The 25,435-nt window shown below is 52.1% G+C and overlaps 3 protein-coding genes across 6 annotated transcripts in view; 1 reads left to right on the top strand and 2 right to left on the bottom strand.

The window, feature by feature from the left end:
- Positions 1 to 3,095: 3,095 nt before the first annotated feature.
- ISCA2 (iron-sulfur cluster assembly 2) lies at positions 3,096 to 4,450 on the bottom strand. Its single transcript, XM_063160303.1, has 4 exons — positions 4,365 to 4,450; positions 4,035 to 4,203; positions 3,782 to 3,897; positions 3,096 to 3,589 (listed from the first exon to the last, which is right to left on the bottom strand). The coding sequence occupies exons 1-4, from the start codon at positions 4,448 to 4,450 to the stop codon at positions 3,415 to 3,417; spliced, it is 546 nt and encodes a 181-aa protein (XP_063016373.1). The 3' UTR covers positions 3,096 to 3,414.
- Positions 4,451 to 8,720: 4,270 nt separating this feature from the next.
- Positions 8,721 to 10,785, top strand: NPC2 (NPC intracellular cholesterol transporter 2). Its single transcript, XM_063160302.1, has 4 exons — positions 8,721 to 8,820; positions 8,901 to 9,008; positions 9,192 to 9,364; positions 9,994 to 10,785. Exons 1-4 carry the CDS (start codon positions 8,736 to 8,738, stop codon positions 10,078 to 10,080), a joined length of 453 nt encoding a protein of 150 aa, XP_063016372.1. The 5' UTR covers positions 8,721 to 8,735; the 3' UTR covers positions 10,081 to 10,785.
- Positions 10,786 to 11,397: 612 nt separating this feature from the next.
- The window catches only part of LTBP2 (latent transforming growth factor beta binding protein 2), a 71,743-nt gene continuing 57,705 nt past the window's right edge, over positions 11,398 to 25,435 (bottom strand). For all 4 annotated transcript variants that reach the window (XM_063160299.1, XM_063160298.1, XM_063160300.1 and 1 more), the window contains 17 exons: positions 24,837 to 24,956; positions 24,516 to 24,638; positions 24,191 to 24,316; positions 21,722 to 21,844; positions 21,299 to 21,424; positions 21,079 to 21,201; positions 20,719 to 20,850; positions 19,656 to 19,781; positions 18,794 to 18,937; positions 18,328 to 18,519; positions 18,125 to 18,205; positions 17,395 to 17,523; positions 17,020 to 17,160; positions 16,608 to 16,775; positions 15,868 to 16,131; positions 15,482 to 15,631; positions 11,398 to 12,276 (listed from right to left, as the gene is read on the bottom strand). In XM_063160299.1, the coding sequence (XP_063016369.1) occupies positions 12,110 to 12,276; positions 15,482 to 15,631; positions 15,868 to 16,131; positions 16,608 to 16,775; positions 17,020 to 17,160; positions 17,395 to 17,523; positions 18,125 to 18,205; positions 18,328 to 18,519; positions 18,794 to 18,937; positions 19,656 to 19,781; positions 20,719 to 20,850; positions 21,079 to 21,201; positions 21,299 to 21,424; positions 21,722 to 21,844; positions 24,191 to 24,316; positions 24,516 to 24,638; positions 24,837 to 24,956 (2,435 nt within the window). In that variant the 3' untranslated portion in view covers positions 11,398 to 12,109. The remainder of the gene's footprint in view (positions 12,277 to 15,481; positions 15,632 to 15,867; positions 16,132 to 16,607; positions 16,776 to 17,019; positions 17,161 to 17,394; positions 17,524 to 18,124; positions 18,206 to 18,327; positions 18,520 to 18,793; positions 18,938 to 19,655; positions 19,782 to 20,718; positions 20,851 to 21,078; positions 21,202 to 21,298; positions 21,425 to 21,721; positions 21,845 to 24,190; positions 24,317 to 24,515; positions 24,639 to 24,836; positions 24,957 to 25,435) is intronic.

Raw genomic sequence — 25,435 nt, 5'->3', positions numbered from 1 at the left:
TTGTAGTAAATGATACCACACAGGGGCCCACCAACACAAGCACAGCACACATGCATATCCCTAAACCACAAAATAAAAGGGGATAATGAAGATCTCCTATTTCCCTACCACTGCCTGGCTTGAGGCTTTGAAGTGGGACCTTCAGTAAAGACAGACAGACAGACAGACAGATAGATACTGAATCTGAAGAACAGAGCCAGTCACAGGCTGAGGATATGCTGGTCATCTACTAACAAGTCTCTACAGAGCTCCCAGAAGCTCCCACCAAAGGGAAAATTTCTATTCCATCTTTTTCTACCTTCTTGTCAGTGACACTGAAGATTGTGCCCTTTTCCCTTGAAGTTTCATCTTTAGGTTTCCATAAATATCTTTGTTGATCATTCACTCCTTGTCAGGTGGGTGAACTGAGAGAATCCTCCTGCTTTATGTGGGAGCAGAGAAAGGTTTTCCACTGCAGTTTCTCATTTGGCATGAAGGCAGCACCTCCAGCTCCTTCAGCTTTTTCTCAGTGGTTCAGTACAAGGGCTCCCAACTATTTCCACAGTGCAGACCTCCTGCAGACAGGCCTTGCCAGCCCCTCATGGTCCAAGCAGCATCAAATTCCCTGTCTAATCTGTGTCCTTCTCTTGGCACCACAAGTCTTGCCCCACAGGCTACAGTGTGGTGCCATCTCTGTCACCTATTCAGTGCACAAAACTTGCCAGGTTAGACTTTTCCAGTAGGAACCAAGACCTAGCCTTTCTGCCTACACAGCCAAAATGCACCAAGATCACCTTTGTAACCCTGTGTCAACAAGAGCCCCTTTGCTGACTTCCCAACATTGACAGAAGTTCTGATGTACTGACACACTTCTAAAGAGGCAGGACAACTCTGGAGGTGACAGACAGCCCTTTGCACCCATTCCCTAATGGGAACTGGAAAAGCAGTAGCTTTTGCCAATAGGTTACACCTTCTCCCAAGAAGCAGGTCTAGGAAGCCAAGGGCAACATGGTGTATGGGCTGGAATCTCTCTGGCTCCTAGCAGTTTCTCTGATCTAAAGACCACACTGCAGCAATACCAGCCTGCCTCCAAAACAGACACCTGCAAAGAAACTTTTGCTCTTGCTCAGGTCCTGCGTGGAGCAGATCCAGCCTCACGCCAGAACGCCTGTGTCTGTCCAGTGCAGAGAGTCCCAAGGAGAAAGGGGTCCACCTAGTGCAGCCAGAGCAGTACTGCCAGAACCGCGGGCACAGCACTCACTCATGCCAGCGGCACAGCAACGCTGCGGGTGACACGGGTGCTCTGCTCTGCCCCTGGAGCGAGAGGCACACCCTCTGCAAGGGGCAGCAGCCACGTGGACAACACCTGCTCCGCCTACTGCATCAGCACGGAGCAAGTGTAGGCACCTGGCTAGGCTGAACAGACACGGCACATTTACATTCAGCAAGAACAGCAATCAAGATGAAGCCTGTGTGTTTATAGGGGCTGAAGGCTGGCTTTAGGCCAGGGAAGAAAAGCCTTGGTAGCTGCTGGCTTGCTACCTCTCCAGCACTACTGCTGCACTTTCATTTCCCATAAAATATCTCAAGAGACTTGACCTAGGTCAGTCTGTGTGAAATGGATCAAGAATGGATCCTCCTGGTTCAGAAAGCAACTCCTCTGGCCTATTTGTAGCTATCCCAGCTGAAAGAAATTGAGTTTATCTAATGTATTCTACCTACACAAGCTTTAAGGTCTTACACTTTTCAAAGGCAGTTCTGGCTGACACCACCTTCAAGATCTGGGAGCATAAAGATAGGGTTAAAATACCTTGCAGGGGTTTAGACAAATCTTTTAACCACATTCTTCTAGTCCCTTTTACCAACATAACTAGGCAGGTGTTGTTGGCTACAGGAAATGGAAAGGGCTAAACTGAAAGAGCCACTGCTCCACATCCTATCCATGTGTATCCCCAAGTGACAAAGTCGGAGCAGATCATATATGAGCTCCTGTAACATCTGCAGATGAAACTGAAACTAGCTGGCTATCAGCTCTGAGCACTAGAAACAAACAGGCAAAACAGAGCTGAACATAGGCACTACTAAACAGTTTAAAAAGGCTTTTAGGAACCTTGACAAAAAATGCCTGTGGCATGGTCTAGAAAAGCTCGTTTGTCACAGGCAGTTCCCTCGAGACCAAAGGCATGCAGTGCTCCCACACTCACGTGAAAGACTCGAGTCTTAAACAATTTGGTTATGATCAGATAAAACACAAAAGAGGGAACAAAAATAGCTTCCCCATCTCTCCTTTCATCCAGAAGCAGGTGAATCACTGACTTAAAAGACATCTAGTGGCAGATAAAAAACTATAGAAAATGACTAATCTAAAGGATGTTATTCTGGAAACTTCCAGACTTCCCATTCCATGGAGTCTTAGAAAGGAGTGGAGTTCCAGTCTTTCATTAAACCATGAATGTTAGACAGAGACTAAATGATAAACCAAGTTATGGAAAAGCTTCCCAGACAACTGTAAGTCAAAAGGACTTGTGAAGCCCTAGGCAGTACTCCTGCTCTCCTCTATCACCTTAACCTCCCTTCCTGTTGGCAAGAGAAGGCAGCAACCACACTGTGAAACCTGAAAGCCTGTACGACCTAAAATTCCAAGTCAGGCTTAAACAGCACTGAAACATTAAACAGCACACAGAGAGCTGTGTACTTTACATATATATAAATATATATATATATATATATAAAGATTTTTCTTCTTTTCATAGATAAAAGACACAAGATATTAATTCTTCCGACCTCAATGTTTTTGGTTTCGCTTACTCTGAACAAGTAAAAACCATCATCCCAGGAACTTACAGCAAAGCCACCACAGGTTCCTGGGACCAAGAGAATCCTGTTCAGCAAGAAAAAAGAAAAGCACCTGGAAAAGCCCACTGTAAGCTGGGCAATGGAGAGTCAGCAGTACATGTGAGAAAGACTCCAAGTCCCATTTGCTTGGAAGGTAAGGAATAAGCAACACTAGCCTGAAAGAACCCAGATTCCACTCGCATGTAAATGCACAAGCAACACCAATCAACCTCACAGACTTTTTTTAGTAAGACCTTTCAATAAACACACATACACACATATATATACAGCCTTCTCTTGCAGAGACAGTTAAGTAGTTCCACAATCAGGACAGGGCTGGCCAGTCAGCACCACCTGGCCAGCAGATCACAAGGTGCTGAAGATGCTCCTGTGTGCGTGCTCATGGTTACTGCATTGTTTCTGAAGGGAAGGCCAATAAGTCTTGGAGACAGGCTCAGTGCAAACACACACACAGCAGCAGTATTCTGTAACAGCTGTGTCACAGGGTAAGGGAGATGAGAGGGAGCAGCAGAGAAAAGAACAAACATAAACCCTCTGCCAAAAGTGTCTGCAAACAGTGTCCATCCATGGTAAGTCCAGTCAGATTTTGATAGAGAAGGAAGTTCCACACGAGCAACCCTTCTCTGCCTGGGGGTTGCTCACCACCTGGAAGGAGCTTCGGATCAGCTCTTGGCTGAAATCCACCATGGATCCTTTCACAAAGGCCAGGCTGTCCACATCCACAACCACACGGGCACCACCTTGTTCAAACACCCTGCAAAAAAAAGCAGCATATTTAACCACTAACTGTGCCAAAGACCTTACAGAAAAGCACAACCTCAGCATGCTCCTTATCTCACAGGCTTCTTCCCTTCAATTCAAGACACTATCATCTCACACATACCCTTCCTGTCATTTTTGCCAAGAACAGTAACACCTGACCACCAAAATGTCCCTTTGTCCTTGCCTGTCATCGGGATTGATAACTGTGTCCAAGGAAAACTTGTACTGGAAGCCAGAGCAGCCACCTCCTTCAACCTGCAGCCTGAGAAACTCTGATCCTTCTGCAATCTCCAGCAGCCTCTGCAAATAAATAAAAGGAAGAGGACTAAAAGGCCTGCTGAACAAACTAGTGAACACACAAACACCTCCTCTGCGTGACGGCAGGGCAGACAGGGTGGAAACCCTCCCAGAGACACCAGGCCGCTCCGAGTCCCCACCTTCACGCAGCTCTCGCTGAGGAAGATCTGTCCTTCGCTGGGGCCGCTCTCCGTCGGGCCCGGCTCGGAGAAGGACGAAGCCCAGCGCAGCAGGGAGCCAGCGGGGCGGGCAGGGCCGCCCGGGGGCCTCGGCAGCGCTCGGCCTGGGCACGGCGGAGCGGAGCAGCGGCTGCCTCGGGAAGAAGGGAGAGGGGGCGCCTCAGAGGGGTCCGCGCCGCCGGAGCGGGCGGCGGGCCCGACCCCTGCAGCCACCAACCCCTGCGGCGCAGCGGGGACGTTCTGTGCCCCCGAGGGAGGGTGTGAGGGGCCGAGTGTCCAAGGGAACGGTACCTCGTCCGGCCGCCCAGCGCCAACATCCACCACCTCCGCAGCGCCGCCGGCGCCGCCATGCCGGCCCAGCCCCGCCCCGCCGCCATGGCGGAAGTGCGGCCGTGGCGGGCGGGAGCGGCCGCGCCCACGGCGGGGCGGCACCGGGGCGGCCGTGGCGGTGCCCGTGCCCGTGCCCGTGCCCCTTCGCGGGCAGTGCTCGGCGTCAGCTTCGGTGAACGCGTTACAGGTGCTCAAAGCACGAAGCTGCTATTCGCCTTTGGGGGTGTTTGCAGCCATGAAGCAGTAATGAAATAAGCACCGAGCGCAGTCTGTCCGCGCATGCTTGTCACGGGATTAGCCGTAGGGTTATCCTGAGTAGAACCCAGAGAAGGATCAAGGTGCCGCCGCAGGGCAGTTGGGTAGGCTGAAGAGCAAACACGGGGGTTTTAGGGTTTCTCCCTGATTCCGGCTTTTCTGCTTTGCTCTCCTTTATCAGCTGGAGGCCAGTCGTCCCCAGTTGGAGCGCTTGCCCGGCGCTCTCACACCCGCACCGTCCCTCGCCTCCCACCGCAGCGAGGGCGGGCGGAGGCCCCGGCCCCGGAGGGCCCCCCCGACTCCAGGCAGGCCCCTGCAGCCACCCGGGGCTCGCTGCCCTCCCACGGTGTTTTCAGCTCCTCCTGCTCGTTTGCCGTGTGACAGTGGCCTAGCCGGTCGATCACGAAGCGCTTGTGGTTAAAAGAGTGTTTTATCTCTTTGTTCCTCTTGCGCTTCTGGGGGAGGAATCCTGTTCCTCAGCCCTAGCCAGGCCTGTGGAGAGTCATACAGTGACTGTGTGAAAGACTGGTGGAAGAAAACCTGTCATCCCAGCAGGAGGGGGTGATTTACCGTCAGAGGACTTCAGGACCTTGTCACAGTTGGCTTTCTCACCATCCTGCTCCGAGCAAAGTGATTCTTCTGTAACCACGGGGTTTTGCTTTTTGTTCCACCCTAAGCATGTAAATAAAGACTGGTTTGAGCTGTTTAATTTTGCCTACTCTTGGGTTAGCTCTGATGATGCTAGGGTAAAGCCAGGGAAGTATCACAGGCAAAGGTCCCAGCAGGACTGGTACTAATGCAGGCACCTGCAATAGTTGATGAATCCTCATCAGGAATATTGGAACACTGAATGTTTAAAAACATATTAGGGTGTTTCTCAATTATTATCAATGTGGCATCCCAAAAGCTGACAACTTTGGAGGAGGGAATGAAAACCTCCTTGGAGAAAAGACGCAGAGGGATCATGCCTGATTTCTTTCTATATTGCATTAGCTTTCTTTCTCACTCCTGTCGGGTGTATTAGATTGATCTTGCTGCATTTTTCCATGTTGTGGCTGTATTCACTGTGAACACCTTTTGGAGAATGGATGTAGCCCCAAAAAACCGACACTTTGGAGTTGCCTTCATTTTTACTCTGTTAAATTGACAGAAATGTGGTGTGCAGCTTCAAGGGTCTTTGGGACATTGCTGAAATGATTACTGCAGACTGAAAGAATGAGGAAAAGGGCAACTATCATCACTCACAGTTAATATAATTAATAATCTGCTGTCTGGGGACAACTTTTTGGTGTGACAAGGGGAGGTGGGGGTAACTAAGGAGAACAGCTATTCCCTTGCATCTCATCACTGGCCATTTTTCCTTCAATCAGCTATATGGTACAGGGATGGTTAGTCACTTTTTTTTTTTTCATGGAGTTACAGTCTAGTTTTTCTTCCTTCTTGGATTCTTATAATTTTTTGGTCATATTGTTTCTGATAGGTAGACATAATCTGTTTTTAAGTTTGTGTTTTGATTTTCTGTTCTTATTCTGGTTTGTGGTGTCCTGGTTTGGGGAGTTCCTTTAGCTCTCTTTAAGCGCACTGTATTGAAAAGATTTATCTGAAAGCTGAATTTTCTAGCTATTTTGCTCATTTCTCCTCTGCAATATGATGCTAAAATCATCTTTTATCTATTCTGAAGGGAAACGAAATTTTTTTCAGTGCTTCAGAAGCTGGTGATAATAAAACCTCAGGCGTGGTGTTGAATACAAGAGTGGATGTGATGAATTTAAATGTGAGTTCTGACGATCTGTAGCAAAAGGAACATGTTCTGGCTGAAAGAACAGTTAAATTGATTAGTGTCTGTATGTGGATTTTCTTGAGAACCTGCCTGCTGTATTCACTGCCACTGTAGTGCCTGCAAGCACATTTGTTTACAGAGCTGCAAGTGCTGTGTTGGAGGGATTTGGATTAATCAGGTGTAGATGGCTGATGAAGTGGAACTTCAGGCTTTATCCTCGTGTAATAAAGTTGAGTTGGTTGAACTACAAAAATTAACAAGTCCAGTTTCAGTCTTGCTGGAGAGAATTTGTCTGCTAGCTTTCTTAGCCTTTTCCACTGGTGTTTCTGCAGTGCAGCATAAGCTCCCTGTGATGTTGGTAATCTGAAAGGACCTCCATCTGCAAAATAATGAGATCCGCCTGAAGTTGATTTGAATCTTTCTTAAGCAATTTTTGGCTCCAAGGGAACCTGGAGGCTTATGCCTGTTATCAGATGTCACAGGGGGCATGTGCCTAAAAGCAAGGTCTGTTTGGCCCAAGACGCTTATGCTGCCCTGGGGAATTTAAGCTTTAGTAATGTTATTCCAAAACTGACACCACAGTAATGTATGATATCAGCTAAAAACCTTGGGCAGAAGGTTTCTGCTTCTTTCCTCTGTAAAGGCCTTGGCTGTAGATTTACAGATATACACTTATTAGGCTTTTTACTACTCCATTTTGGGGTGCAGGGAGGGAGTAATTTTCTGTGAAAATGTTAAGTTGGATCCTAGATGCAATGATTTTTAGTTCAAAGCCTTTGAAATATGTGTTGATTTGTATGTACATAGTCACTGCCATTGTGTAAAAGCATCTGTGAAGCAAAGATACCTGGTGAGTTGTTTCAACAGGGAGGCATCCTGATTTAATGGACTGTGGAATTTGCTCCCAAGCAAATTCCAAGCACTGCTTATCCTGTGAATGCGTGATGGCACTTTATGGCGTTGCTCTGACTTGACAGCAGTTCTGTTACCAGCAGTCAGATAGGCAACTTTCTTTACCAACTGTAAGACTTGAAGGATGTGGATAAGGGAAGCCTTTTGAAGGGCATGCTTTCCATGTGCAAGGAAAAGCCTTTATCTGGGTCAGTTATAAAGTGTGCTAGGTAGTGTTAAATACATGGCTTAGTCTCAGCAGGGGTTTTTTGAGGGTGGTTTTTTGGTTTTTGGGGGTTTTTATTTGTTTGTTTGTTTGGTTTGGTTTGTTGTTTGTTGTTTTTTTTAATAGAGCTTTGGTAAGTATCCTGCTATGCATGTGTCTTGAAACTGAATGCTTAGTTGAAGTCTAAAAGCCCCATTGAAAAGCCCCACAGCCCTTTCTGATGTGACACCCTTTGCAGAGGGCCTGAGCAAAGCGTGGGGTGCCACCTCTGAGTCACTGGGCTGTGCAGCTGCAGCTGAGCAGGCAGACACCTCACTGGGACAGAGGTCTGAAGGGGGACGCTGTGTCAGCTCTGCCACGTTCCTACCAAATCAGCACTCACGTGCCTCTCTACTGTGCTCTAACATGATCCCAGAAAGGCTAAAATTTGCTACCATGTGAAATTGGTGAAAAGTTGTAAACAGTTTGGGTCAAATGCTTTCTGAAGCGTCATCTGGTTTGCCTCGGCATCCCCAGCACAAAGCAGGGAGTCTCTAGCAATTCACGAGTTTGAGAACCAGAACTGGCGTGTGCGTGCTCTGTGAAAGGCGGCAGACACGCCAGGTACTCAGCAGATGTAACTCTTGGCACTCGTGTTGCGCAAACAGCTTTCAACATGCAGAACAGGAGGCATGGGATATGTACGAACAAGGCCACGGACGAGTCTACCACAGCAACTTTGTGGGCGTTATGTTTTATCCCCTTTCAGCGGGGGCAGCAAAAGAGCTTCCCGGTCCATGGCACTGTATCTGAGCCTGTCCTCCGGCTGCTGCCTTTGACACTGACGGTCCCAGGACAGCCCGGGAGTGGGCATGGCCAGTGGCAGCGCTTTTGGAGATGGTGTCAGTCCGTCTGTCCAAGGGCTGTATTTCCAGCACTACCACCACTCCCGGGCTGTCCTGTCGTCCCCTGTCACGACGGGGGCCGTAGTGAGGAGCTCCCACCGCCCTTTTCGCGGCTGCAGCCTTGCCCTCGGCCACGGGGGCGGGCGGTTCCTCCCCCCGGCCCTCCCGGGGATCGCTCGGCGGCTCCGGCCCGGCCCCGGGGCGGGGCCCGCCCAAGCTGACCGGCGGGCGGGGCCGCCGCGCTCATGTGACACCGCAGAGCCGCCGCCGCCGCTGCCGTGCCCGCCGCTGCCGCCATGGTGCCCTGCCCGCTCGCCCTGCTCCTGGCGCTGGGCGCCGCCGCCACCGCCCTGGCCGAGCCCCTCCGCTTCGTTGACTGCGGTGAGTGGCTCCGGCCCGCGGGGCTGCGGGAGGAGAGCAGCAGGCGGAGACGGCCCGGTAATCCCGGCTCTTCCTTGCAGGTTCCATAGACGGCAGCATCCAGGAGGTGAACGTGAGCCCCTGCCCCACTCAGCCTTGCCTGCTCCACAAGGGGACATCTTACAGCATCAACGTCACCTTCGCCAGCAGTAAGGAGCACATCCCCAGCGGGAGTGGGCAGGGGATCCCCTCTTTGTCCCTCTGCTGGGACGGGAGAAGGGCGGCTGGAGAAGGATCTGGGTGGAGGGAGAGTGTCCCTTAGTTGTGTTCTTGCAGCCTCTGGGGTGTGTGAAGGGCACGTGTGGTATATGTGTGTTCTCCATGTTTTGCAGAGATCGAGAGCCAGGGCAGTAAAGCAAGGGTCTATGGGGAGATGCTGCACGTGGACATACCCTTCCCTATTCCTGAGCCTGATGGATGCAAGTCTGGGATCCAGTGCCCCATTCAGAAGGGCCATTCCTACAGCTACCTGAATAAACTGCCTGTGAAGAGCGAGTACCCCAGTGTAAGTATGCAGGCAGCTGGTCAGCTTCTCAGCTACCGCCTATACTGGAGTAGTCTCACCACCTGCCTTTAAGGGAAGACACCTGTTCTGTTCTGGTGAGACAGAGTAGACTCCATACACAGCCTGGTGTTCTTTTTGCTGTATGACCCTAGTTTCAAGTTCCCACTTTGGGACAGGCCCAGCTAAGGAAGCAGCCCAGCTCCAGCTGAGAAGTGGCTTCAGCTGCTCCAGTATCTTCCTGCTCTGTGCTTCCTGCACCATGCTTCCCACCAGAGCCTGCTGCCTGCAGCTGAATGTTCCCAGACTGGGTGCGCTTGACTCTGGCGTGCAGTTCAGCTAGGGATGCTGCAGGGTGCTTCTACTCTACTTTTGCAGGGAGTGGGAATTCAAGTGTGTGGAGGTCTCCTGTGTCATGTAACTGGGTGCACTCCAACCACAGATGGTGCTCCAGGAATCAGTGCATGAGCATGGCCCACCTACTGCACGCAAGGGCAAGGCTCCAGCTCTGTCCTCTTTGTGCAGAGCTCCCAGGACCTCTTTGCTCCACACAAGTGAAAACTTTTCTCCTGATGCCCTTGCCTTAAGATTTCCTGAATGTTCTTATTTCCCTCTAATTCTTTCTCTTTCAGATTAAACTGATTGTGAAGTGGGAGCTGGTAGATGACCAGGACCAGATGTTGTTCTGCTGGAAGATACCAGTGCAGATTACCAGCTGAGGAGCTCTGCCATTAGTAGGGTTTGGGGAGGGGAAACTGGAAACAACACAGGCCAAATTCTTTTATATAATAAACATTTCTTACTGCTTCCTTCAGAGCTCTGCAGCCTCTGAGCAGCCAGCACTGTGTTCCTTGCAAGATCAGCCGCTGGCAGAGTGCTCTTACTGTGTTTAGGTGACACCCCTGAGGTGTTTTCCTAGCAGCTCAAAGGGCAGCAGTGTCTGCTGCAGGAGTGACTGAGCATCATCCTCCAGCCGCTCTGCGGAGGCGCTTTATCTGTTAGACATGGAGCTGTCTGTCCTCACAAAGGAATTTCTCAGTGATGAACCTGGCTATTGTCTGAGCTACCTGATAACCCTTCAGTGCCTCTTCTAGAATGCCAGCTGCATCCACCCTCCTGTGTTTCTCCTGCTCTGTTGTGATTGGGATGCCCCCAGGACCTGCATTTGCTATCCATGCAGTGAAGCAGAGGGGAGGAGTCTTTCTCTGAGCTGACAGCCTGCTATGTCCTGGGCTTCTGCTCAAGCCAGCAGGACTCCAGCTGGGAAAACTTCCGTTTTGTGGATGCGAAGCCAAATGGCGTTCAATGTCTCTGCAGGGATGATTCTTTCTCTAACCAATGTTTTGCACTACTACTAACTTGGAGCTGCTGTGAGCTCCTGAATCTCTTTTTATAACTTTCCTTTTAATAAAGGCTAGACAAAATCTGCTTGTGTTGTATTCTGTGAGTGAAGAGGATCAGGAGGAAAAGCAGTGTCTGGGCATCTTCTAGTTGGGATTCAGCTGGTCTTCTTAGCTGAAGGCATGAATAAAGGTGGTCTGCTGGCCTAAGTGTGGGTAACCTGGAAGCAGCCAAGCATCTCTGTTGCTGGTATCCAGCCGGCAATGTCTGGCTGTGCTCCTGCTTTGCTAGTCCTATGCAGGCTTGAAATTGTGCAAAGGCTCCCTGAAGAGGTGGTGGCATAGAACATAGCCTTGCTTGCTGCAGCATAGGTAAAGGTCTTCATACTGAGGGCTCCAGGGCTGGAAAAACAACTGCCAGAGAGCCCTTACCAACTGCAGTAAGCTATACTTTCTCACGTGGGAGCTGCTGCTCCCTTGTGTGAGAACAAGGCAGGGTGTGAACAGCTACAACTTCCGTGCTGTCTGCAGGGACTGGAGCTGGCTCCTGCCACTGGTGCTGGGCTGGATATTTGGCCTGGCAAAGCTCCCTACTCCAGTTTGGGAGCAGGAGGAGGCCATGTGCCCACTGAGAGGGCCAAGAATTGGCTCACAAGTGGGATGGCTGTGCCCTTGGCAGAGGCAAGACAAGCATAGTTCTGACAAGCCCCAGTGTCTTGAGCCACAGGGGCCCAAAATAAATGTTTTATTTAACAACATGAGAGAAGTTTCCAGCAGACTCAGTTAAAAAAAAATAACCACCAACAACTTTACAGAAAGGAAGCTGGACCTGCTTCCCCTCCCCCTGCCCAGCTAGCATGGGGCACAAAGTACAGGGCTAAAGGCCACAGGGAGAGCTGCCCCTGGGGCCCCTCAGGCCTCTTTCCCATGCCCCAAGGTTAGGCAGCAGCTCTAGAAAGCTGGGGTGGAACCCCCATCTTAAGCTCTGGCCTGGACGCTTCACAAGGAGTGGGGCCAGCACCCACGGTGTGGGTAAGGCTTGTCACTAGGTCAGTGCAGCAGTGGCAGGGAGGTGAACCCCCTTTCTTGCAGGGTGAGGGGGACAGGCAGGGGCTGTGTGGCAAGGGAAGGTGTCCTGGGAGCCTCCATGACACAGGGCAATGTGACAGGTGCTGAGGGCTGGGGTGGGCTCTGCTGCAGGAAGAGCAGGTGCTGGCAGGGCCAAGAGGGGTGCAGAGGCTGGGAGCTCAGCCCTGACCTATAAAGAGAGGTGGTGGGGAAGCTGTGCACTTCGAAGGCGAAGGAACAAAGAGCCTCGAAGCACCCACAGCCGTGGGAGGCCTCTCTGTGTGCTCCCAGGTCCCAGAGCCATGTGCAGGGGAGCAGCCTCACCCCTGCTCTCCTAGAGCTACGCAGCTGCTGGGTTCTGGGCTGTCTGGGGCATGCAGTGGTGTGACCGGGCCAGGGCCACGTAGCCCGGCAGGCACTGGCAGCGGTAGGAGCCCTCTGTGTTCTCGCAGGTGCCACCTCGGCACAGGGGCTCAGGGTTGCCCACTTCCTCACACTCGTTGATATCTGCAAGGAGAAGGATTGGGCTGAGCTGGTGGCACAGTGAGTAGTCCCAGCCCACAGCCATCTCCTTGTGCCCCTGCTGTCCCCGCTAGCCCTCCCACACACGTTCTGTCTGCCCTGTCTCCCAACCAGTACCTTCAGGATGTCCACAGTGACCCCAGCAGCCTCCCATGCCCTCAGCATATCTGCAGAGCATCTGTAGTATCCAAGGGTGGCATCCCCAGTGTCCTTCAGCACAGTACTGAACCCTGCCCCATGTACACCAGACAAGAGTCCCTCCAAGCTCTGCAGCTGGTGACACCCCCGAGTAGCAGCTTTTGGCTAACAAGTTATAATAGCCTAAGATCTGGGGAAAAGGCCACTTCTAGCCTTGGAAAATGTTCTTTTCTGATCCAACAAGGTCAACCAGGCAAATGATGGTGGCCCTGAGAAGCCAGTTATCACCTCCAGGACCAAAACACAGAGGGACTTCGTGCTGCACAAACAACAGCTTATTTAATTAACCTGAAAAACTGTGCCAAAGGGCTCAGTTGGTCAGCTTGTCAGGCTGGAGTGTGCACGTGAGCCCTACAGCAGCTGCCCTCCTGTGACAGGTCTGCTCTGCTACTTGTACTCACCCAAACACTCTGCCTGAGATACACCCACTTGTGGTGAGGCCATGAGCAGGACAGAGCACCCATGTACAACCCCAGAACCATTGTTTACACCCACAGGTGCAAACAGAGCCCAAATCCTCACCTACCAAGGCAGGCCCAACCCCTCTGACCACAAACTCCAGACTCAACCCCCACTGATCAGCAGGGAGTGGGGAGCAGCTGATGGGTTCAGCTGGCCACCCAAGGGAGAAAGAAGGCCCCAGCAGTAGCCAATGGACCCTGGGAGGACCAAAGTGCTCTGCTGCCCCAGGGACCTTGGAATATCTCTAGCATAGGTGGAGGGGGCCACCTGACAAAGAAAGAGAAGTGCAACCCCAGGGAGAGATGCTGGAAGCAAAATTTTAAGGGAGGTAAGAGAAAGCACAGCAGTCACAGGAGGAAGATGGAGAGGGGAAACATGAGAAGAGAGCTTGAGGAACAAGGTAGACTTCACACACAGCCAAACCAATTGCTGAACTGACACTATGGACTCACACTAAACCTCAGGATCAGACATTGCCATGAACAGGATGGCTTGCTGGGAAGCCCAAGGAGAAGTCAGGCACACCAAGGGAGGGAGATGTGCTTTGCAGCCTCAGAAGCAAGGGAAAGTAAAAGCTGAAAGAGCAGACAGGCTGCAGTCTGGCCACCAAATCGAGAGGAGAAATGAACCAAGGATACTTTAGACTAGAGAGACCCCAAAGCCAGAAGCAACAGTGTAGTGTTGCTAGCAGTCTGCACCAAGTCCTGCAGTTTGCCCACATGGGCAGGGGTGGGGACACACAGCCCACTTTCAGGGCATGGCTAAGCTGCTGCCATAGCGAAGTGAGAGGGGAAGTGCTGCAGCAGCTGCAGGAATATTCTAAAGGCCTGAAGTCAGCAAGGTAAAAACATGGTGATGACTAAGAATCAAGCAAGAGAACTGAAAGGAAAAAAACAGGTTGCAGTGTAAAATGAGGGCTAGTTAGTTCAGGATAGAAAAGGCAACAAGCAAAGGCTCCATAAATATGTTGGCAGGAAACAATGGGGAATGTCAGTCTATTTCTTATCAACAGAGAAAACAACAGCCAGTTGAGCTGGCTGGAGCAGCTAACACGGGTTTTGTTCCAGCCATCATAAAAACATTAGTGGTGATCAGGCAGGGCACAGACCATGTTTGAAGTGTTTAAACAAGGGTGCAGGAGCACAGGGGGAGAAAGGTCACACTGATGGAGAGGTTCAACAGCCAGAAATAAAGCAGTTACATCCATAAAGTTTTGTGGCAACACAAATTCATGTGCTAATGCTGCCTGCAGCCCCTTAAAAGTTGACAGTTCTTTCTGAGGTGGGAGCATAAAGGAGGCCTCAGAAAAGCAACAAAAGATAAATCTCATAACCATCTTCAAAAACAGAGAAGGGAAAATCCAGAATTATAGTCTGCTCACCCCTAAGCAGTTCAGGTTTGTGAATGATTAGGTCATAACCCTCTAAAGAATAACAAGATCATTAAATAGCTGGTGCAGATCAGTTAAGGCCTGATTACGTTAAGCCAATCTGGTTCTCTTCCCTGACCTGATAACTGGCCTGTCAGATAAGAGAGAAGTGGTGGATATGATGTGCCTTGGCCATGGTGAGGATTTCAACACAATCTCACATGACACACTCAAACAGATTGAGAAAATACCCTCTAGATTAAACTGTGGCAATTGCACAATGGACCACACAGCTGCACTTCAAAGACAATTAGAAATACCTGGCTGTTACAACAAAAACCCTTTAAAGCACAGGCTGCAGTGGTCTGTCCTTAGCCCTACTCTAAGCAAATATTGTCATTAAGGTAGACAAAGGAAGAATCCCCATGCTTATAAAATATATGTGTGTGACACCAGGCTGCAAGCACTTTGCAGGGTTCAGACTTACTCTGATATAGTAGCAGTCCAAATTCAACCAGACAAAATTCATTGAAGGCAAATGCAAAACATTATGGCCAGTGAAAGGAAAACAGTGCACAAATGCAGAAGAGGGAGTAACATCTCAGGCTGCCATTTTGCACAGCTGCCTTTGGGGTGGTATAGACCATGGGTTCTGTATGAAGAAGCTGCACCATTGTTTTGTACAGTAAGGATGCCCTGAATTGGAGTAAGTGCTGTGCCTAAGGAAAAAGAGTGTCTTCATCTGCTCTGATGAGTGCCTGAGGTCTCAGCTGGCATGGAGACATATAATGAAAAGGGTGGAGACATGGCATAGGGATTTAGAGGAAATGCAGAGAGAAAATTTAGAAACCATGTCTCATAGGGCAGGGTGGAAAGTGAGGAATTTCACCAGGGCAGTGGCAAATGTAGAGGACATTAATCACAGTAACAATGGCTTATGATGTACAAGAGTGGTATGAGAAGACAAGAGACATCAGCCGCTCTCGGTGATGCCCCAAGCCGCTCTTACCTAGCTGCCAGCAGAAAGTGGCCGGCGGAACTTCCACGAGGGCCCTCCCAGCCGTGTGGGAAGGAATCGGAAGAGCGGGAGCGCTCCTGCTGCCGTCCCGGCCGGCACCGGCAGGGAGCAGCCGCGGCCAGGGGACGCGGGGCCTCACTCACCCACGCAGGCCATGCGGGTCATGTCCAGCTGGAAGCCGTCGAAGCAGTCGCAGGTGTATCCCTCCGGGACGCGCACGCAGCGCCCGTTCTCGCAGCCGTTGAGGATCCCGCACTCCTCCGCCTGCAGCCCCTCGAAGCCCTCGTAGAGACCTGGAGGGCCGAAGGCGGAGTCAGAGCAGGGTGAGCCTCAGCCCAGTCACACAGGGAATATCGGGCATGCAGCAAGACAGTGACTGACCGGGACTGACTCAGGACTGACTCAGAACAGCCAGGAACAGAGCTTGCTCCAGCCCTGGAGCAGCCCGGCCAGGGCGGGAACCAGGAGGCAGTCAGTCCCCATGGACACAGTCTGGGTGGGGAGGCAGTGCTGTGTCTCCAGTACTCACCAGTTTGGCCGGGCAGGTAGCGGGGTGGAGACCGTGCTGGGCCATGGTGGAGAGGGCTGCCACGAAACTCACTGCTGGGTACCCTCCGAGGGAAACTGGCCTCGGGGCTTCCGTACTCAGACTCCAGGTAGTTGTAGTAGGGGCTGGGAAGGCCATAGTGGGGGTCTTCCAAGCCCGGTCCGTACTCATACCTAGGTCTTTCTCGGAGCTCACCCCCTCGCTCACTGTCTTCACTGGCCCCATTACACAGGAAAGCAAAATCAGCTGCAGGTAGTGAGGAAAAGGAAGGGTCAGTGCAGCCTGGCTCAAGGTCCACTATATGGCCAGAGGGTGTGCATCCACACTGGGTCAGCTGAGCCAGACCTGCCTTCAGTGCCCTCCAAAGCTGCAGCTCTGTAGTTTGTTGATTGTCAAGAAGACTAGCTCTCGTCTGGGGCCAGCAGGTTCTTGAGCAGCAAGAACCCCAATTCCCAGGGTGCTCCCATCCCCAGCTACCACGTGTGCAGAAGCCGTGGGATGCACAGGGCAACTCTCCCCTCAAATACATTGGACTTGCTGCAAACCAGTTTCAGGCACATTCTACCCACTGGTGCAGCTCAGCCCTATTGAAGTGTGTGTGGGGTTACCTACTCCTTGGGCTGGCTCCAACAGTGCAGACATCTTATGCATGACATGACAAGTGGCAGCCCAGCCCATTCCCACCTCTGCTGGGAGATGGTTGCCCATGCCACCCAACTTACCAGAGGACCTGTGGGGACAAAGTGCACAGTTCTGGCCCCAGGCTTCGCCGAGCCGGCAGCAGCACTCAGTGTACGTGGTCTGCTGGCCATGCAGCAGGTCTTGGCAGATGTAGTCGGCAACGGTCTGCCAGCAGACGTCCAGGTGGATTTCATACTCCTCCACGGTATCTGTGAGTGACACAAGCAAAGGATGCCATGGAAATCATCCAGAAGAGTGCCTGTCAATCTTGTCCCAAGATATATGACCATGTGCACCAGGTTCTGCCCCCTCCTTGCCCTGGCTGCACCCTGTACTGGTGCTGACACACCTCAGCCAGGCACCAAGTCCCCGCCCACTGCTCCTCTTGGAGGACCCAGCCATGGGGCAGGATGTGTGGGGCAAAAGTGTGCTGCAGTGGGGGATCAGGCTCACCTGCCCTGCTGGAGAAATTCACACACCGGTTGCCAGTGGCATCCAGCACAAGAGGGAGGCTGCAGAAACAGTGGTAGGAGCCTTCTGTGTTCAGACACTCGCCATTGATGCAGTACACTTCATTCTGACACTCATCCTGATCTGCCCACACACAAGGACAGGGCAATGTTTCAGGCTGGCAGACATGAGCAATATGACCCTTTCCCTGCCCAAATGGGGACCTCATGGCCCTCAGACCCTCCTCTCTTGTTCCCCAGGAGGGTCCCAGGAAGCCTGTTACCTAGACCTGGCCCAGCAGGGACAAGTCTGGGTGTAGCAGCACAGCTGTCCCCCTTTGTGCAGTGGGGTGCCCACTGCTCTTTGAGGCCATCTTACCAACACACTCAAGCCTGCTGGAGTCATAGAAGTATCCTGTACGGCAGAAGCACTTGTAGCCGGGCACCGTGTTCAAACACTGTCCATTGCGGCAGAACTCAGAGCCAAATATCTCACACTCATCCATGTCTGAAAGAGGGATGGAGGGAGGGCAAGTGTCTCAGGAAGCAGAGCCTTGGAAGCAAGGTGTGCTGGGTGCTATACCTGCAGAAAGCTGTCACAGCACCTTGCCTGGATCGCTGACAGGTCCCTGAGTGAGCCCCCCACCTCTTCCACAGGCCCCATGCTTGGGAGCAGAGGGAGAAGCACCCCCAGGCAGAGCAGGAGGAGGGATGGTGTGAGCAGGACACTCACAAATTCATGTGTATCTTAAGCACACAACCCCCATGGAGGCAAAGTGCCAAAGACTGAGCGAGCTGGCCACTGGGAGATCTAATCAGTAACTGGAAGAGCTGTGTCTTAATGGTCCCCATCCCTGGTTCATAATGGGAAACTTGCACCAAGAAAGAATGACTGCCAGCAACAAGGCAGGACTGGAGGCAGGGGCACTTCCAGCTCAACAATACTGGCAGTCTGGGATTTCTCTGGAATGGGGAAAGCAGCAGCAGGATGTTAGCATCCCCCATGATAGGCCTGGGGAGATAGTTTTGTCAATGCATTTTCATGCAGGGTTTTACATACTGCTCTCCCTCTTTCCCCTGGAAGAAATGAAAGAAAATGGTTCTAGTACCTGTGAAAGAAACTTTTCCTGAGAGCAGATCTTCCTGGGGAATATAGCCCTTCCCAAGAGGGCAGATCTCTTGGTACTCCACTGACCACGATACAGATGCCAAGAGGAGATGGAAAGAAAAGAAGCAGCTCGTTAGTGCAATCAAGGTGGAACTGGCAGGCAGAGCATTGGCCCTGCCTGGTGTGGTGGGGTGACAGACCTACCTGTGCCTGGGATGGGGCAGGGATAAGTCTCACAGTTGTCACCCCAGGCTGCCCCCACCGTACAGCAGCACTCCTCCTTGGTGATGTTCTTGGCCAGGACGCTGTCACACAGGCGCACGTCACTGATGTGGTAGTAGCACTGCTTGCGCTCTGCGCTGTCAGAGACGTGGGCTGCACCTGTGTCGGAGCTCTCTAGAAAACAGCAGAGCAGGGATGGGATGGGGTCCTTGGCGCCCCAACGCAGCATCCCACACCTAGGAGGTCCCAGAGCACACCCCTCACCAGCAGTGTGGCCTTCCCAAGTCCTCACTTTCAGGCTCCCGAGCTCTCCCCAGACTAACACTTGCCCATTATCTGTGCAGGCTTGTACAGCCCTGTCAGCCCCTCATCTTTATCTCACCCCAGCCAGGGCTACCACACTCCTGCTCTAGCTGCCACCCATGCTGTGTCACAGTTGCCTACTCACCCACGGCAGCTCGGGGCTTGCACTGCCCTGCCTCTGTGTCGTACTCCTCGTGGTCACTGGGGCAGAGGCACAGGAAGGATCCCTCCACATTCTCACAAAGCGCAGTTCCGCACACGGCCACCATCAGCTCACACTCATTCACATCTGCAAAGCAAAGAGCAGCAGTGGGCAGCAGGAGCCCTGCCTCTGCATGGGCAGCCTGTGCATGGTCTGCAGCATGAAGCTACCCTGCAGTAGGGAGATGAAAGCTGCTAGGGACGAGCTGAGAACTACATTCACACTGTGGCTTGACACAAGTCTGGCAGGAGCCTCATGCCCTGCTCTTAGTGGATCCAGAGCCTGAACTCCAGCTTGCTGAAATCCAGTGGGTTGCTGGATCACAGAATGGTCTAGGACTCCAGTCCAATCCCCTACTCAGTTACAAGACCCCACCAGGCTGCTCAGAGCTTTTTCTTCTTGGGTCTTTAAAATCTCCAAGCATGGCAACTGAACAAACACCACAGGCAACAGTTCCACTACCTGAAAGTTTTCCAATGAAAACTTTCTTCCTTGTAATGCACCCTGCCTGATTTCTACAGGGACCCATTAAAGTACCTTTGTAGCACCTTCACTGTCTCCATCCCCCAAGGACCTCCTTTCCACCTGGACAGAATAGGGCTCCACGTTCATGGTTAAACACTCACTTTTTCAGAGCCTGGTCCTTTGCAATCCCAAAGATCTGCTGTGATAAGGGAAGGGGTTTTGACTCCATGAGCTGCCCTGTCCATGTGTGTGATTCTCAAGGCGTGAGAGCAGTCCCTGTCTGTGGCCTGGGAGCCATCACCCAGCAGGGATGGCTCTCCTTTGCTGACTGCAGACTCACCAATGCAGTAGTGCCCGGAAGGTGAGCTCTCATAGCCACGGTCACAGAGGCAGCGGAAGGAGCCATCCGAGTTCTCGCAGAAGCCGTGGCTCCCGCACAGCGTCTCATTGGCACATTCATCAATGTCTGCAGCAAAGCCAAAAACAAGAACTGTCCTAGTCGCCACTTCTCCCAGTGGACACCCCTACTCAGGTCTTTTGGCTCTGACCCCAAGATCTGGGACTGGGACAGGCATTTCCTTGATGTGAGAGACTGGGTCTGGCTGCTCCAATTACCTATGAGTATGCATGTTAAGAGAAGCTTCTTGCAACACTGAGAGCCACAAAGAAGCCATGTGAAAAGAGCAATAGGGGCAGGGGGGAATGGGAAATTGATGGGAAGTATGGGAGGTGACTGGCAGGAGTGGCTGAGGGTAGCAGTTTCCTGCAGAGGTGTAAAGGGACACAGAGCCTACAAGCTCCAGGTGCTGCATGGAAACTTTCTTGGAGCAGTCAGAACAGCTGTGTGTCCACAACCCAAGGTTCCCAAGGCCAGGGGCAGCTCCACGTGCTAAGGCTGAGTCTTAGTGCAGCCCAGAGACCAGTGGCTGGCAGCAGCTCCTCCCTGCTGCAACCTTCCCTGAGCTGGGGGGAGCCTCAAAAAATGCAAAAACCCCTTTGCTCTTTCCTCTTTGCTGAAGCCTAGGCTTGAAACCCAGACTGACTAGTCTAGCATGCTCTGGTACCAGCAGCCTTTCCACTCACCCAGGCCTGCCAGGCAGGTGACTGGCAGTGGCCCCAGCAAGCACAGCTTACAGGGAGCTGCGGTCCAGCCCTAAGCCTGGAATGGCTGTAACCTGCCCAGGACTCTCCCCAAGCGGAAAGCAGCACAATGCAGTGTCTGTTCCAGATGCCAGGAAGAGAGAAGTCTAGACACAAGCAGGCAGCGCAGCCAAGAAAACAAATTCTCAGCATTATCTGCCTCTCCACCAGCCACACATTTCCTCCTTCTCCCTTGCGCCTCTGGCAGAGATGTCCCTGTTCCCGCCAGGGTGAGGGGCAGGGAGAGCCAGGGCTGTACTCACCAATGCAGTCACCCAAGGGGGTCCAGTGGAAGCCAGGCTGGCAGCCCATGATACAACGGTAGGAGCCCAGGCTGTTCTGGCACCGCCACGTGCCGCAGATGGCATCCCCATATTCTTTACACTCATCCACATCTGCAGGAAGGAGAGCAAGGGGATGAAGATGGTCAGATGGGGACCCTGTTTGTTCAAAGCAGCACCTGGGTCTGCTTTGGCTGGCCAGAGGTCTTGAACCAGTGCTAGTCCTCCTTACAAGTCACCAGCATCTTTGAGTGCTGGGAGCAGAACTGCCCTCCCCCTGCACTGGCTGCATTCGTCCCCTCAAATTCTGGGAGGCTGATCTTCCCAGCAATGAGCTCTCACCCACGCAATCATCAGTCTCCGGGGAGTGTTTGAATCCATTTTCACACAGGCATCTGTAGGAGCCTTCTGTGTTCAGGCACTGGCCTTGTGAGCACAGGGATTTGTCTGCACATTCATCCACATCTGTGAAATCATAACAAAAACATCAGCCTGGATCTCAAAGCAGGGCAGGAAGCAGAGGGCAGAACCTAAGGTTTGTTCCTGCCACCCTTCAACTCACCTTGGCAGCTGACTCCACCAGCCACATTTGAGAAGCCAGGAGCACAAATGCAGAAGTAGGATCCTTGACTGTTAAGACATTCGCCATTGGGACTACAGATCTCACTGTTCAGGCACTCATTCACATCTGCAGAGGAAGCAGAACCGTGCACCCAGCCCTGGGCTTCATCCTTCACCAAAGCCACATGGATTCCCTGTTCCCAGTCTCTTACAGGCAGCCTTCAAAGGGCTCCTGGCCCCTTATTTTCTCATCATGGAAACAGAGATCTTCCCTGTCCATGGTGAGCCCAAATTTGACTACAGCCTTATGGATGTGCCATGCACGGTGGCATCACTTGCCTTGGCACCAGCAGCCTCCTTGCTGAAAAAGAAGGGGGATCCACTATGTCCTGGACCCAGAGAGCTGCATGGATGAGGTTCATACCTTTGCATATTGTGCCATTGATGAGCTCAAAGCCAGCCTGGCAGTGGCACTCATAGGAGCCCGGTGTGTTTCTGCACTCTCCCCCCAGGCACTGGACAGCAGGGTCCTTACACTCATCCAGATCTGCCAAGAGGAAGGGCACAGCACAGAGTGAGGCCCCAACTCTTGCCACCACTTGAGAAGATCCCCATCCACAGAAGCATCACCCAGCTGTTGGCCTGCAAAGTGGGTTTGAGCTGTCCTCCCAGACCATCCCATCACAGTGAGAAGAGGGTAGAGACTCCCTGTTACTGGGCCGTGCAGATTCAGCCCAGACTCTTCACTCCCTTCCATCATAGGGACCAGCAAAACACTATCCCAGCCCCAAGTCAATGGTGCCCAGTGACAGGACCAAAGGCAAGGGGCACAAACTGAAATACAGGAGGTCCTGCCTGAACACACTTTCTGTGACAGTGGCAGAGCACTGGCCTAGGTTGCCCAAAGACATTGTGGAGTCTCCCTTCTTGGAGATACTGAAAAACTATCTGGATGTAGTCCTGGGCAGGCAACTGTTGGTGGCTCTGCTTGAGCAGTGTGTTGATGAGATGAACTCCAGAGGTTCCCTCCAGCCTTAGACATTCTGTGACTCTGTGAGCACAGGGGTACTGCTAACCCCAGTGTCTGTCTCCAGCAGAACTCTGCTCTGCATACAACAACCACCAAGAGGCCAATGCAGAGTCACAGTTGTTGACAAATCCTCCCTTCAGCTGACTGCACAAGAGCAAACATCAGCAGAGCAATGCAGCACCAGCCCTACCTTCCAAGGCTCTGCTTTCTCGCTTGCCAGACTTGTTTACAATGTCCTTCTCGTGGAAGAGCTGTCCAGGTGCCTACAACAACCCTTACCCAACTGCAGAGCTCTCCACAAACCCTCTCTCACCCAACTCTCCCAGGCCTTGGCCAGAATCTGCTGTCACTCTGAGGATTTTTCTCACAGCAGAGGAGAGAGGGATACCTTCCCTCACACAGAGGGCTGCAAGATGCCAGCAGACTGCCTGCAGCCCTTGAGGTAGGGGCAAGCACGGGAGAACACGGCACTGACAGGAGGTAAAGCCCTGAGACTGGCAGCTTCTGAAGGTAGGGAGGGACACTTTCCCCTTTGCAGAGCACTGAGCATGCCACAGGCACAAAGAGTATCGATCCCTACCACCTCAGGCAGCATTCCCAGCTTTTCACTCTCAAAGGGTTGCAAGAAGCAGTATTATTGAATCCTTCTGGACAGGAACCAAAATCTAGTTTATTTACCAAAAAACTATCACAAAACCCTTATCATGTTTCAAATATGAAACCTAAATCCACAGACAAGGCCACCAGCCAAGGCAGGGAGGAACATACCATCCTGCCATCAGGTCAGTGTGACCCAAACAATATCAAACCCTGATAAGATGCCCTCGTGAAATGGCTGGGGCAAGGTGGCTGAGCTGGGGCAGCTCATGTGGAGTCTTGGGAAAAGGGGAGGGCAGATGTAAGGCATCAAACCACGGCTCTTCCATCACACCCAAAAATCAAATGCAAAATTAGTTCATTTCACACTGGCTTTCTCAGACATCAAAACAGAGAGAATTAAGGGAGGAAAACTTCCCTCTACTCCCCTCCTGGAGGCCCCCTTACAGGGGGATCCTTCTGAGAGTCACATCAAAGGCAAGATCTTACATTTGCCAGCTACGTGCAGGCTGCAGGGCTCTGCAGTGCTCCAGAGATAAATTCTCAGCACGTGGCCATTCTTTAAACAAATACCTTTGCCAGCTCTGCCCTTTCCCTTCCTTGCTCCAAACAGGGAATTTGCATCAAGCCATTTCAAGCCCAGGATATCCCCCTCCAGTCAGCCATCAGAGATGGAGTTTTCCTGCTTGTGCTGGGGCAGTTGAGCTGTAAACTGAGCACTCTCATGTCTCAGCACTGCAACCAACACAAATTAGTGCTGCTGTTAAGTCTCCGCCAGCATACCTGGCACAGCAGAGACCTTGTTCTAAGCTTTTCCTTTTAAACATGTCCAAGTTATATTAGGGACTGGAGAAAAATTATGAAACCTGGGTGCTCACAGTCTCTCCATGGGCTGTGGACCCAAGGTTTCTCCTTCTGTTGAAGGCCTACATTTGATGTATATGTTCTGAACTAAAAGACACACAACTCTGCAATGTTTCCAGGCCCCCTGTACTCCTCTGGCCTTTGTCATCATCTTCTAGATCAACATTGGTCCATGAATCTTTCCCCCATCCCTTCCTGTGTGAGCAAAATCACCTTCCTGCTGCTCCAAGCGACATATGCTCGCAACCTTCCATGCTCTCTGCTGAACAGGAAGCTAAAGAGCTGGAAAAGGATCCTGAGGCTAAAGAAGCCTGTAACTGCCCCACCAGTAACCCAGCTATGGCAATGTCTCTTCCTTCATTTCCTCCAGCATCCCCTGCTCTGTTCCTGGGGAAGGGATACCTTCACACATGCTGCCATCTCTGGAGACAGCATAGCCGGTGTCACAAGACATGCAGGAATAGGAGCCCTCAGTATTGAGGCAGAGTCCAGAGGGACAGGGAGCCCGAGCTGTGCATTCATCAATGTCTGCATAAACACATGAGGGAGAGAGGGATAAGAGGAAAAAATGCAGAGCAACCATGACTAAGGGGCACATGTGCTGGGGGAACTAGCCAGCATGATGGCCAGGACTCAGGCAGAGCCAAGTGCTTAGGGACAGCCTAGGGAACCCTCTGGACTGAGTATGTGACACTTCAGAGTGTCTGGACACATGGCTCCTTAGTACCTTGGCAGCTCTTCCCATCAGGCGCCAGCTCGTAGCCGCGGTAGCAGGAGCAGCGGAAGGAGCCATCCAGGTTGACACACTGCCCGTGAGCACAAGTCCCCTCCACGAGACACTCATCCACATCTGTGTGACACAGAAGGCAACACGGCATGGGAGGGTGCTCACAGCAGTCCCTCCACACAAGCTATGAGTGCAATATGCTCTGGCCAAACAGGCTGGCTGACTGCAGGAGAAGGATGCTGCCTGTGCCCCTGCTCCTTTTGAGGCTTACAGGGAGCGCTGCCGCAGGGGTGCTGCCCAGAGGCAGCCCAAATTTCTCACCAATACATCTTCCGTTCCTGGGCCGGTAGCCAGCCCCACAGCTGACACACTGGTAGGATCCTAGTGTATTGACACATCTCCCACTGGGGCAAGAGCTGGGATCCATGCACTCGTTGACATCTGCCAAGAAACACAGTTCTTTCAGGCTCCCAAAGGTAAACAGTGCAGCAGTCTCCAATGTCCTTTCCAGCTGGATCCTCAGAGTTTCCCTCCAGGGCACAGTGATACCCAATAGGAGTTGAGATGTGTTTGCTGGGGCTTAAACAAAATCTCTTTTGGCCCCACCTATCCCTCAGGATCCTACACCCACATCTGAGAGCTGACATAAGTCAGCAGCTAAACTCACTGCTGCAGGGTGTTGCCAAGGCCAGGAATGTGCATGGGCAGAGAAAGGGATCAGAGAACATCTGTGCAGGGCCATCTCATCAGGGAGTTTCGTAACTATGATTAGGAAGCAACCTCCAGCTCAGTTGTCCTTAAGGCAAGTGCTTTCTGGAGGCTGTGTGGGGGGAAGCAGCATTCTGTGCATGCCCTGTTTCCTGTACTGCCTCCTAAAATAGCCTCCACTCTGTGACAGAGATGAGCTACTGAGAAAGGGG

This window comes from Melospiza melodia, chromosome 6 (genome assembly GCF_035770615.1).
Source record: "Melospiza melodia melodia isolate bMelMel2 chromosome 6, bMelMel2.pri, whole genome shotgun sequence".
NCBI lineage: Eukaryota > Metazoa > Chordata > Aves > Passeriformes > Passerellidae > Melospiza > Melospiza melodia.
Note: the sequence above shows the minus strand (reverse complement) of the source record. Positions and strands in the feature narration are given on the sequence as shown.

Excerpts from the sequence above, each read along its gene's own strand:
- NPC2 (XM_063160302.1), top strand. The coding sequence starts at position 8,736 with ATGGTGCCCTGCCCGCTCGCCCTGCTCCTGGCGCTGGGCGCCGCCGCC. Across the intron at positions 8,821-8,900 it reads CCTCCGCTTCGTTGACTGCG|GTTCCATAGACGGCAGCATC; the intron begins GTGAGTGGCTCC and ends TCTTCCTTGCAG. Across the intron at positions 9,009-9,191 it reads CAACGTCACCTTCGCCAGCA|AGATCGAGAGCCAGGGCAGT; the intron begins GTAAGGAGCACA and ends CATGTTTTGCAG.
- ISCA2 (XM_063160303.1), bottom strand. The coding sequence starts at position 4,450 with ATGGCGGCGGGGCGGGGCTGGGCCGGCATGGCGGCGCCGGCGGCGCTG. Across the intron at positions 3,898-4,034 it reads TCAGCGAGAGCTGCGTGAAG|AGGCTGCTGGAGATTGCAGA; the intron begins GTGGGGACTCGG and ends ATTTATTTGCAG. Across the intron at positions 3,590-3,781 it reads GTTATCAATCCCGATGACAG|GGTGTTTGAACAAGGTGGTG; the intron begins GCAAGGACAAAG and ends TTTTTTTTGCAG.